The sequence below is a fragment of the Nannospalax galili genome, unplaced genomic scaffold, assembly GCF_000622305.1.
Source record: "Nannospalax galili isolate Female #2095 unplaced genomic scaffold, S.galili_v1.0 scaffold84, whole genome shotgun sequence".
NCBI classification, from domain to species: domain Eukaryota; kingdom Metazoa; phylum Chordata; class Mammalia; order Rodentia; family Spalacidae; genus Nannospalax; species Nannospalax galili.
The window spans coordinates 1,926,863-1,939,954 of record NW_008352272.1 but is presented as its reverse complement, the minus strand read 5'-3'; the positions used below and the strand labels follow the sequence as shown (position 1 = coordinate 1,939,954).

At 44.5% G+C, this 13,092-nt stretch overlaps 1 protein-coding gene across 2 annotated transcripts in view; it reads left to right on the top strand.

Moving 5' to 3' along the window:
- LOC103746931 (dynactin subunit 5) overlaps nucleotides 1-13,092 on the top strand; it is a gene marked incomplete at its 5' end in the record, with an annotated part of 47,130 nt that overhangs the window by 18,327 nt on the left and 15,711 nt on the right. Inside the window, 1 exon segment of one of the 2 annotated variants that reach the window (XM_008849214.2) lies at nucleotides 2,683-3,482. Coding sequence (XP_008847436.1) covers nucleotides 2,683-2,780 — 98 coding nt within the window. 2 annotated transcript variants of the gene reach the window in all.

Sequence of the window (13,092 nt, the reverse complement as noted above, 5' to 3'; positions counted from 1 at the left end):
ATCTCTTCAGCCCTAGTGCCAACTTCTTAGGGTCATTGAACACTAATGACAGAAGATAGGGAAAACTTGGTATCTCAGGTCCAATAATAAACTGTTTGCCCCAGCCCATAAACACTGTTTTTGAAAGCTCTAATGGAGGGCAAGCTGCATGGGACCATTAAGATCTCCATAAATGAGAAAACTGAGACTTGCAGGGTGGGCTGCCCATGGTGTCAAAGCTGATTAGCGGAAAGCCCTGTCACTGAATGCCTTATTTAGAGTCCAAAATGTTTCAAACCATGACAAGATACTTTCCATGTGTCTTTTATAGTTTCACAGATGAATGCCAGCCATATGGGTAGGCTATTGGCACCTCCATCTCTAAATCCAATACGGATTTGCAGAAATATGGCACATTTTTGGAGTGCTATACAGGATGAAACTAAGCCATGGAACAAAAGGAAAGGGAAGTGACCCAGAACAGATCTGACTCAGGGGCCATGAGCTCCAGTGCTACTGGAGTCAGGCAGAAAATGCAATTACTGAAGCCAGAGCTTGTCATAGCTGCTTAATGCAGACCCAGAGCAGGAGCGCTGATACCTAAAGAGCAGTTAAGAGGAGGGATTTTGTGGGATAGCTCTGAATTTTTTAGAAGTTGTCTATTACAAAAAGATTAAATGCTCTGAAGATCAAACATATATTTGCACGTCTAACACACATTGTTAATTTGTGGATAACCATGAGAAATTTTTTTATTGTGTGATGTGTGTGAGGGTATACACATGTTCTAGAAGTCAGGGGACAAGCTTTGGGCACCAGGGATTGAACTTGAGTCATCAGGGTTTTTGGCAAATACCTTTACCCTCTGATCCGTCTCACTGGACCAATTTTTGTTGTTGGTTTTGTTTTGTTTTTCTTTTTCTTTTTTTGAGACAGAGACTCACTGTGTAGCCCTGATTGGCCTGAAACTCACTATGTAAACCAGACTGGCCTGGGACTCAGAGACATCCACCTGCCTCTGCTTCCTCGGTGCTGGGATTAAAGGCATGTACCACCCTGACAAGTTTTGTGGTTTTTGTTTTGCATTTTAGATTAAGACTTTTTTTTTATTTACTTTTTGTTTTATGAGTGTTTTGCCTGCATATATGTAAGTGCATTACATGTGTGCATTGCCCACATAGGCCAGAAGAAGGTGTTGGATCCCCCGGAACTAGCATTAAGGACAGTTGTTAACTACCATGTGGGTACTGGAAACCAAACCTGAGTTCTCTGAAAGAGCAGCCAGTGCTCTTATCCCCTGAGCCATCTCTCCAGCCCCAAGATTTTTTTTTTTTATCGTATCAGTTCCTTTATATGTTTACATATACTCGCAGTACATTTTGTGTTTATATGTGGGTGCAGGTATGCACAGATGAGATGTGTATTTGAAACTGTACTTGTATAAATGAAATCATACTCTCTTTTAGTCCCTACTGTCCTGAAAGTGGCTTTGTTTAGCAGTATGCCTAGGGCAGCTTTTCATGTCAGTGTGGAAATCCATGTCATTCCTCCCAAGGGTCACAGGTTTTATGCTGCAGAGACAGATCGACCACAAGGCATCTGTTCTAGTTTAATTCTCTGTTGCTATCATAAAACACTGACCAAAAAACTTTATTTGGCTTATAGCTTGTAGTCCATCATTGAGGGAAGCCAGAGCAGGAACTCATGGCAATAAATGAAGCAGAGGTCACAGAGGAACTACTGCTTACTGATTTCTTTCCTCTGGCTTGCTCAGCTACTTTTCTTATACAGCCCAGGCTCATCTCCCAGAGATGGCCCTGCCCACAGTGGACTGGCCTTCCCACATCGATTAGCAATCAAGAAAGCCCTGCAGACATGCCCACAGGCCAGTCTGATGGAGGTTCCCTCTTCCCAGGTGTCTGTAGTTTGTGTCAAATTGACAAAAAGTAACTGGCACAGCCTCCTCATATCATGAGAAGTTACAGCTGGGTTTTCACTATTAGAAATGTTGGCGTACAGACACTCAGATACATGCATTGTGCAATTGAGAACAGTTACCTCTGGGATACATTCTTAGAAGTCAGATTGTCAGGCCACAAGGTGTGAACTTTGCTAGGGAGTTTTACAGTGCCCTTCAAAGCATCTGCATGAGTGGGCACAGTGACTCTGAGTACCTCTACCTCAGAAATTCTTAACTATGCTTACTCCATCACTTGTCTTTCTGTAGGATCTTTCTCTTGTCCTCCTTCCTTGTCTATCTGTACTAGTATCATTGCTTTGGTTTCACTATGCTGGGTTGGGTGTCACTGTAGAAATGGGAAGGTAGTTTCTTACCCTCAGGGATAAGGGTAAGGTTGGCTCGGTGGGGCTCACACCAGAATCCCAGGGGTGGAAAGCCCTTGTGTGTGGGACAAGCTCCAGAGCAGTCAGAGATGCTTCACTCTGAGTTTTGTAAGACTGTTCTGACTTCTTCTAACTGGAATATATTTCTTCATATGGAGAACAGTAGTATTTGTTTCCCATATGTAAATTCAAATCTTCTAAAAGGATGAATAGTAGAGTATCTTGTTAGCCCTGAAGATGAAGGATCGTGAAATTGGAACCTCACAACAAAAGGCAGATGTCTGTAGGGTTTGTACAGAAGTTGGAGCTGCAGACCTCCCTACTTCCCTCTCTTGCTTGACATACTCTCTCTTTCCACAGGACTCTTCTCAGGGGAGCTCCCAGAGTGCACACAGGAGCTGATGATTGATGTCACCAAAAGCTACTACCAGAAGTTTTTGCCCCTAACACAAGTCTAACATCTCTGCCTCATATCTTGAATTCTCTTGAACTCTAAGATGAGTTTGGGGTCAGTGTCTACAAGAGCTTTTGTGTCTTTGACACCTTCTACCCTCCTTGTTTTTTAATTTAGAATTTCTCAATCCTTCAAGGCTCTGAGCATTTAAAAGTTTAATAAGCAAAGATCTGGAAGACTTGTCCTCACATGCTTATCTATCAGTAGTCACTCTATTATCTGAGGAATACAGAATCATCTCTTCCCATTACTCAGCTCTGTGGCCCTACAGAGGGCTGGACCCTGGCTGAAGTGGATGTGCAGGGCATTCTTCCAGCATAGCCATGTACTACCCCCACCGCACACTGCTCACATAGATAACACTCAACTTTCCTGCTGCTAACACAGGGCCAGTGGCTGTAATTGCTTGTAACCCTGGGGAAAGTGTGTGACTGCAGAGCCCAGATTCCTATTGGTTATTAAAATACAAAGGAAAAAAATGGGATGTAGTGGCACATGCCTGGAATGCTAGCACCTGGGCGGCAGAGGTAAGAGGGTTAGGGGCCACATAGTTCCAGGTCAGCCTGGTGTGAGCCCTGTCTCAAAACGACAAAACAATTGGAAAAGAAAACGGGAAGAGCAAGGTGGTTACTATTGTTCTTCATCCCAGAATGACCTTAAGTACCCTTGAGTGGTTAATAAAAGACTTTCTAGCATTCTGTTTTAACGTCTTTGGCCATCATTAAAAGAAGGGATACCCACACACTAGATTTGCTTCTGCAAAGTCACCTGTGTAGATGGAGTAGTTAGGTAGTCATCCCTTGTCTCAAGGTATTTATCTTATTTCACTGAACATGAGCATTTGTTAGCCCTTGCCATTAGGCCTAGAACCATTCGTCCCACCTTGTATTTGCCAAAAACCGCATAGTTCAGGCCAAATTATCTGTACTTGAGCTCAACCACACATATGCATGAGGGGCTCTTTCAGTCACTCTGTGGGCACAGAGCCTGGAGAGGAAGAGGTGTTGCTAGTGCCATCTTGCCAGCATTCTGGCTAATAGCACTGTTGCTGGTTCTGCTCTGAATGCTTGGCTTGGAAATGATGGGCTGAGAAACTTGGTCACCATAGTGCCCTCAGGAGCTAGGGCAAAATAATTCACTGAATGTGAGGACTCAGCAGGAGCCATCTTGACTAGCATCTGGGCATGGGGTTGGCAGAAACAGCTGTATGTAATCATTTCTAGTTCAATTCAGAACTGTTTTCTGGTTTGTCAGCGTTTTTTGTTGTTGTTGTTGTTGTTGTTGTTGTTTGTGCATTAAAGATTGACCCAGGGAACATGTTTGAAGGGATCACTCTCCACCTCCAGTGATGGCAGTTGCTATTCCTCTGGTGCTTCACTACCCACCATCCTACCAGCTTTTCTCACTGGCTTGCTTGTTTCTCACAGTGATGCTGTAAGGCAGATGCTATTTCCATTTTACAAATGAGACAAAAGTTCAGACATTTGACAGCCTGGTGCAACTATACCATGAAGAATGGCTGTGTCAGGAGTTTCCTGTGGCTGCCTGACTCCATAGCTGCACTCTCCAGCTCTTGCCCTTGGAGCCCATCTGCTGCATCTTGTCTGATACCAGCAGCCTGTGGTTGTGATTTTCTTAGTCATATTCATGTATCTCCCCCAGATCTTTTGACCTTTTGACCACAGATCTTGGACTTGACAGGTGATTTCTTGGCTAACTACAGAGGTTTTCCAGGTTAGTCCAGCAGGCTCCCTCCAGCTTGTGTGTGAACACCTCCAAAAGGAAGCTTGCCAGTTCTTGTGACTGAGTGTCTGTTTTGCTATTTAATCTGCTGAAGTTAAAAATAAAGTTTGAGCCGGGCGTGGTGGTGCACGTCTTTAATCCCAGCACTTGGGAGGCAGAGGCAGGTGGATCTCTGTGAGTTTGAGGCCCGCCTGTTCCACAGAGTTCCAGGACAGTTGAGGCTACAGGGAGACCCTGTCTCAAAAAGACCAGAAAAAAAAAAACAAAAAACAAAACAAACAAACAAACAAACAAAAAAACAGAAAAACAGTTTGAGCACCCTGGAGACTGAAGGCAGGAGGATTGCTGTGAATGGGAGGCCAGCCTGGGTTACATAGTATGTTAGAAGGTATCCTGGAGCTATAATAAAGCGGGGAGGATTTTTGCCTTATACAGCAAATCACTGGAAAACACCGGCCTGAGCAGGAACATAGTGTGAACTGGGTAAAGTACTTAATCTGTCTGTGCCCTGCTATCCTAAACTGTACAGCAGGAATAACAATTGCTCCTCAGGAAATTGGAGTGGATTCAAAAGGGCTGTGTAAGCATTAAGAACAGCTCTTGCTACTTAGGAAGCATTCTATAAGAACTTTTTGAAAAAAGATTTATTTATATTTTATGTTTGTGAATGATTTGTTTGCATGCATGTATGTGCACTGCATGTGTGCCTGGTATCCAAGGAGGCCAGATGAAGGTGCCAGATCCCCTGGAACTGGAGTTATCAATGGTTGTTAGTCACCATGTGGGTACTGAAAACTGAACATAGGCCCTCTGCAAGAGCAGCCAGTAGTCATAACTGCTAAGCCTCTATGCCATCTCTCTAGCCCCCCCCCACCTTTCTTTTTTCTTTTTTTTTTAATTTTTAGGGTGTCACTATGCAGCCCTGGCTGGTCTGGAACTCACTATGTAGACCAGGTTGTCCTTGAACTCACAGAGATCCACCTGCCTCTGCTTCCTGAGTGTTGGATTAAGGTGTGTTCCACCACACCTAGAAAGTAATACCTTCCTATATGATGTCAGTGATTTTTTTGTTTTAAAATTTTGTTTAAATTTTAATTACATTAGTAAAGAGACAGAGTGTGGCAATATAACAGAGACCTTGAGAATTCAGTATCCCAGTCAAGACAGAAGTTTCTCTCTCACCTAACAATGCAGACACAGGCAAGTAAATGTCTGGGCTCCATGATGTCATCAGGCATCCTGCCTGTTGCCAACATTTAGCTCCAGGAAAGGCTGCAAGCTCAGTCTCAGTTTGGTGACCAGACTTGAAGAAGGAGGTGATTTGTTTTTTGCTTTTTTTTTTAAATTTATTATTTTTATTTTATGTGTATGCATGTATTGCCTGCATGTAGGTAAGTCCACCCGTGTCATGCAATGCCCGCGGAGGTCAGAAGAGGCTGTTGGATCCCCTGGGACCGGACAGTTGTTAGCTACGATGTGGGTGCTGGGATTTGAACCCCAGTCTTCTGCAAGAACAACCAGTGTTCTTAACTGCTGAGCCATCTTTCCAGGCCCTGTTTGTTTGTTTTTTAAGACAGGGTCTCACTGTGGCCTGGGTTGGTCAGTCCTGTCTCAGTCTTCTGAGTGTTGGAGTTCCAGGCACAAGCTACCCTGCCCAGCTAAGAAATTTCTGAGAGCAAGAAGGAGAATGGTCCAGGAGGCAGTAAGCAGCCTTAAGCAGACAGACCTCTGCCTCGGCCTCCTTTTCTCCTACTGCAAGTGGGCTTTCTCCATACAATAGGGACATGACAGTTTATAGCTCCAGACACATCACTGCATTCCAGCAACACTTCCCAGTTTTAGTTTGGCAAATGCTAAAGTGCTCAGAGTCCTGTGCCCTCTTGAATCAATCACTGTGGCCAGTGGTATTTGGTGCTATCATTCACCTAGTCAGGCTCATGACTTTTCTTTCATTAAGGCGGAGGAGGGGGGCAGTCCATTGTTAAATCAAGGTGCTAGGAAGACAAAAACAGTGCCTGCTACAAACAGCAGCAAGTCTATAATTAGGTGCCTGTACTATTTGAAAGTAGGCTAACAGTCATGAGTATGTATCCTGGGAAAGGCCAGCTGGACTCTGTCTCCATGGTGGCTCTCACCCCAGGGGCAGCCTGTTACCAGGCAATTAGAACTCCAGAGAAGACAATATCTGTCCCAGGAATATTAGAAGAGAAGACAAGTGAGAAACTCTTTCCAGTTGCGGAGGGCAGAGGATGGATGTTTGGTTTGTGTTGCTGAGAAGCCAGGACTCCAGACGGTATCATCAGGGAACCTCTGTCCACCTCCTCTTGCCTCTGCTGCTTTATTCTTGTTTTTTTTTGTTTTGTTTTGTTTTGTTTTGTTTTCAGACAGGGTCTCACTGTGTAACCCTGGCTGGAACTCACTATGTAGACCAGGCTGGCTTCTAACTTCACGGAGATCCACCTGCCTCTGCCCTAGGAATGCTGGGATGCCTCTGTTTTCCTTTGAGTTGGCTCTGTTTTCAGACACCATAATGTGATCCCACAGCTCTGTTTATTGGCAGAAAGCACTCCCCTTTGCTGAGAACATCCTCCAGTCCAGAGAAATATTGAGCCTCAAGTGATCATTGTAGCTAGGAAGCTGAAATACACCAGTTGACGTGGCCTTGTATGCACTTGTTGTCTGGTGATTGTGGGAATTGTGGTGATGATACCAGCAGAGGGGATGAATGTGTCTGGGCAGGAAAAATTATTAGTGGTCCAGGGCAGGCCTCTTCTTTTTCCCAGACGGCTCCACTTTCCTCTCTCCCTGCCTCCCTCCCCGCTGCTGCACAGCCTCTCATTACTCTTGGTTTTAGAGAGCAACTCTTAAGTGCCCTGAAGGGGTACCTGGGCCTGGATTAGGAGCAGAGGGAGAATGATACTGATCTAAAATGGGGAGAGTCAACAGCCATTTAAAGGATAGCTTTCTGTTTAGATCTGCTTCCTTCTGGTCTCCATAGCACCATTTAAAGAGAAGTCTAGTTATATGCTTCCATTCTTGTCTGAGTCCACACTGTCTCTTGAGGAACAGGTGTGAGCTTTGGGGTTATCCAGCACTTATTTAGTAGGGTGATCTCCTAGATGTGAGCCTTACCCCTCTCAAGTCCACTCTTGCCCACATAAGTCTCATACCACAACATTCCTGAGGCTCTGGGTAAGCACTTTGTAGACAGCAGCCAGAACTATCATAGGAAGTGATACACCTTCAGTAAAACCCCTTGTAGTATAAAGCACAACATTCTTACCTATGTTTTAGACTTAAAATGAGATGAACATTTTTACCTTTACAATCAGTCCGCCACAAAGAAGAGATGGAGAAGAGAAATCATTCTTACTTATTCTGCATCAGTGGAGTGGCAGGCACTCATCAGAAAACATTTAACCCCCTAACTGCCAATAAAATGGGATTTTTCACAACACATTTTACAGAAAAGGAAGTTCTAATTATCAGAGAGGCTGAGTAAATTTGCCAAATGCTACATACCAGACAATTGGCTGAGTGGAATCAAAGCCAACTGTTAATCTGGGCGCAAAGTCCATCTTGTATGCTGCTGTTCCTTTATTTTGAGATCCAAAGCACTTGGCTTATTGGGGATGTAGCTCAGTGGTAAGCATCTGTCTAGTATGTGCAAAGCTCTGAGTATGGTACCCGGCATTGTGGGAGGGGGCAGATTCAGAGCACTTGGCTTTGAGCACTATATTTGTTGCCTTTTATTTAAGTAAATAATGTTTGTGGGTTAACCCTCCCACTTTTATTATGATCTCTGACTCTGGCACTGAAGTGAGAAGATTTGGCATAGGACAGCTTACTCCACAAAGGCAGGAAGTAGACTTTTCTGTATCTCCAAGTCCGTGGGACATCAGGCAAATGCACTATCAAAGAAAAGAGGCAGGAGTGGAATCCATACTTCTTGCTTTCTGACCTCAGGTCTGAACACAAGACTATGCCTGCTCTTGGCCCTATCAAGTTATCTCTTTCATCCATCTCAACCTCGGATCTCTGGGGTATGCTTTCTGATTTTTCCACAGGACAAGCAAGATTCTGAGGAACAGTGGGGCCAGAGGAGTAGGAAGAATTAAGACACATGGAGCCAGACAGGAGCTCCCCTGTGATCTCAGCACCTGTGGAGGCACGTGTGCTCAGGAATTCAAGGTCCTCCTCAGTTACATGGCAAATTTAAGGCCAGCCTGGACTATAAGAGACCCTGTCTCTAAAACAACAAAACAAAAAAGACATGAGAACTGAGGGTTCTTTTGCCTATGAATTTATGCTATAGGTCATTGCTTTTTAGTGGGAGGGAATGAAGGAGGGGGTGCATGGCTAGTAAACAAAAGAGCTGGGGTTCAGCACCTGGTCAGACCAGTAGTAAAGGCCCTGAAAGACAGTGAGAGGTGGCTTGCAGGCATATGCATTTGGGTTGATAATCTAGATCTACCACCCCCTGACCAGGTAACCTTGGGTAAGTAACCTAATTCAGAAGTGCTCTTTGTCCACTCTAGAAAGTGAGCATGGGACTGGAGAGATGGTTCAATGGTTAAGAGCACTGGCTGCTCTTGTAGAGGACTGGGGTTCACTTCCCAGCACCCACATAGCTGCTAATGACTATCTGTAGCTCCAGTTCCAGGGAATCCGACACCCTCTTCTGACCTCTGCAGGCATTGCACACACATGGTACACTTATTTATGCAGGCAAAACACACGCATAAAAATAAATTTAAAAAGTTCTGAGTAGCTCCAGTTCCAGGGAATCCGACACCCTCTTCTGACCTCTGCAGGCATTGTACACTTATTTATGCAGGCAAAACACACGCATAAAAATAAATTTTAAAAATTCTGAGTACTCCAAGGAATTGGATATTTTCTTCAATACTTTTTTCAATTAATGTTTCTAAATGCAATAAATAAAATACCCAATGGTTACTAATAGGCTTTTGAATGTGTGAGAAACACTAATTAGGTTTTATTGATTGATTCCATTGCTTAAGAACTATACTTTGGAGCCGGGCGTGGTGGCGCACACCTTTAATTGCAGCACTCAGGAGGCAGAGGTAGGCAGATCTCTGTGAGTTCAAGGCCAGCCTGGTCTACATAGTGAGTTCCAGGACAGCTGGGGCTACAGGGAGACTCTGTCTCACAAAGACCGAAAAAAAAAGAAAAGAAAAGAACTATACTTTGTGTGTGATCTCATTTACAATGACCTTAGAAGAAAAGAAGTATGCATACTTTCTAGAGTAAACAAAGAGCACTTCTGGATTAGGTTACTAGACAGGACCTATGTAGGAGAGAATTGACCTGAAACACTGCAATATTAGCCCTATAAATGCTGACCTCACTTCTAAGCAGTTTGAGTAAATTTGCACTGAGTTAAAAGAAGGAAACTTTAAAAAATGGCTTTGTATTTTATGACTGTCACATTTGGTGTATGATAAAGTTGATTTAAAATGTTCAATGTGGGGCCAGTGTGATGACTCAGCAAGTAAAAGCACTTGCTGCCGCTTGGTGACCTGAGTTCAGTTCCTGGTACTCACATAGGTAGGACCTTCACACATGTGCTATGGGCATGCACATTCCCCCTCTCCCCATGCATGCTCATATCAGAACACACATGCATGATAATAAAATTAAAATAAATAAAATGTTAGATGCTTATAGTTTTTTGTTGTCTTTTTGGTATGGGGCTTTAAATTTTTTTATTCTGTGTAATTTTTAAATTTTTTTTTTTTTGGTCTTTTAAAGACAGGGTATCCCTGTATCTCCAGCTGGCCTGGAACTTCCTACATAGATCAGGCTGGCCTTGAACTCACAGAGATCTGCACCTGCCTCTTACTCCTGAGTGCTAGGACTAGAGTCATATGCTGCCAGACCTAGCTTCATCTGGACACTTAAGACAGACAAGATAAAAAGAAACCCTGGTTGTCACTTGGACTGGGAGTGCCATCCAAAATCGGTACTGCTTGTCTATAATGCTGAATTCATAACACTCCAATTGCTTGGATCTGAGCCTAAGCCAAAACTTGCTACTGTCTGCTGGTCGCAGTTATCCCATTCTAACTTAATGGTTTTAGGGCTTGTCTCCAAATACAGTCATATTATGATGTATTTGAAGTGGTTAGAGCTTCAGCATAGGTATTGGGGGAATGATATGGTTCAGTCCACAGCGCATCATTACCAGGTTACCAGTTCTTGAAAGCATTTTTCTGATTAAGTTGTATACAAGTGTTATCTGAAAAAGAAAAAATGCTTTTGTGTCTTTTGCATATAACCCTTTCCAGATGAAAGGCCTGAGAGATCACTGAAGAAAATGAGAAGTTGAGATTGCTGAATGGGGCATACCGATTCTGTGATACTAGAGAAAAACTAAAAGCCCAGCCTGGGGAGCTGGAGCTTTGTTTTCATGACTATTCCTGGAAGTGTTGCCCATTTCCTAGAGGAAAACTCCCAGTGCTGCCGTTCCATGCACTTGATTCATCTAGCCGAGTGCAGAGGGGACCCAACTCCAGTGCTCTCATAAAGAACACCTTTCTGTGGATGGGCACACATATCACAAACAAGGGGAACTGTTTGCAACTCACTGCCTCAGGGACCTTGAGAAACAAGTGCTCCAGGAACTAGCAGACAGGACAGGAAACACAGGGCAGGAGGCCCTATAACGGAACTGCTGCATACAGAGAAAGGCCAAGTGGTAGGAAGGGCCTACTCTCTCTCTCGCTCTCTCGCTCTCTCGCTCTCTCGCTCTCGCTCTCTCTCTCGCTCCCTCGCTCTCGCTCTCTCTCTCGCTCTCTCTCTCACTCTCAGCTCTCGCTCTCGCTCTCGCTCTCTCTCTCGCTCTCTCTCTCGCTCTCTCTCTCACTCTCGCTCTTGCTCTGACCAGACAGGGTCTCAGTCTTGGAGGGCCTCTGGGTGAGCTTCCACGTGCTGGCTGGAGTGTGCTGTGTGCACTAAAAGGGTCCCCATAGCAACTTTCTTGAGATGGACTTGAACTTGCTAAACCTAGGCTCCCTGACAGGCATAACTGAGGTCTATACTCTAGGCTGGTCTCACATTAAAAAACTTTTGTGTGTGATGGGTGTGGTGGCATGCACCTTTAATCCCAGCACTGGGGAGGCAGAGACAGGAGGATCTCTGTGAGCTCAAGACCAGGCTGCTCTATATAGTGAGTTCAAGGCTAGCCAGGGGCTATATAATGAGACTTTGTCTCAAAGATTTTTTTATTACATCTATTTGTGTGTGTGTGTATGTGTGTGTGTGTGTATACATGTGGAGGTCAGAGAACAACTGTGAGAATCTGTTCTCTCCTTATATCACATGGTTATGTGGGTCCGACAGATCAAACTCAGGTCCTCAGGCTTGGTGGCAAGCGCCTTTACCCACTGAGATCACAGTGGCCCTGGTCTCATATTTTTGCAAGGGATCCTACTGATAGTAGTGATTTTTGCTGTAAGGAGCTTCAGCCAGGTTGCTCAAGACTGCCGTTGATAGAAAGACCTGTCTGGAAGGACTGGGAATGTAGCTCAGTTGGTAGAGTACTTGCCTAATATGCACGAAGCACTAAGTTCTAGCCCCAGCACCACATAAACCAGGCGTGATAGCACACACCTGTAATCCCAGCAGTCAGGAGGTAGAAGTTCAAGGTTGTCCTCAGCTGTAGCCAGTTCAAGGCCAGCTTGGGATACATGAGATTCCTATCTAAATAAAAACAACAAAACGGGCTAGAGAGATAGCTCAGTAGTTAAAAGCACCGGCTGCTCTTGCAGAAGATCAGGGTTTGAATCCTAGCACCCACATGGTAGCTAACAACCGTCCATAACTCTAGTTCCAGTGGATCTGATACCTTCTGGCCTCCACCAGCATTGCACTATACGGGTACACTTACATACATGCAGGCATAACACTCATACACATAAAAATAAAATAACAAAACTAAAGACAGTCTACAGGGTTGGCTCTGAGCTGACATCTGGAGCTTGGCTTTCAGGAAACTTCTCACCATCCCTAAGGGGTAAGAATGGCTCACTGTGCTAAAACAATGGGGCTTATGCTGAACCCCTCCTTTCTCCCTGGGAGTTTAGAATTCTGGTACCTTATGCAGGGATGGGCTCTGCGCCCTTCTTTCTGAGTGTTCCTGGTACATGGCCTCTCCCTTGGGTTGTCACAGCTCATGGCTGAGGAGTGACTGCATTGGGAAAGGGCTGGGCCATTTGTGCCTGCTTTCTCCTGGAATTTGCCCCACACACCTTTTTCCTGTGCAGCTTTTGCTTCATGACTGTTCACTGTAACAAACCACAGCTGTGAACATAACTATCTGCCCAGTGTTGTGACTAGGTTGGTGGAGTCACTAAGTGGGAGGTGGTACTAGGGACCGAACGCAGTCACCAAGGGAACTTCTGGAATGTTGGTAGTGTCTTCTTTCTCACTCTGGGTACTGTTAGACCATATGTATTCAGTTTGTGAAAACTCACTGAGGTGTACAATTATAACCAGACCACTTCCATAAATATACTAAATTTCAATAAAAAGTTCAAATAAGGCAGAGG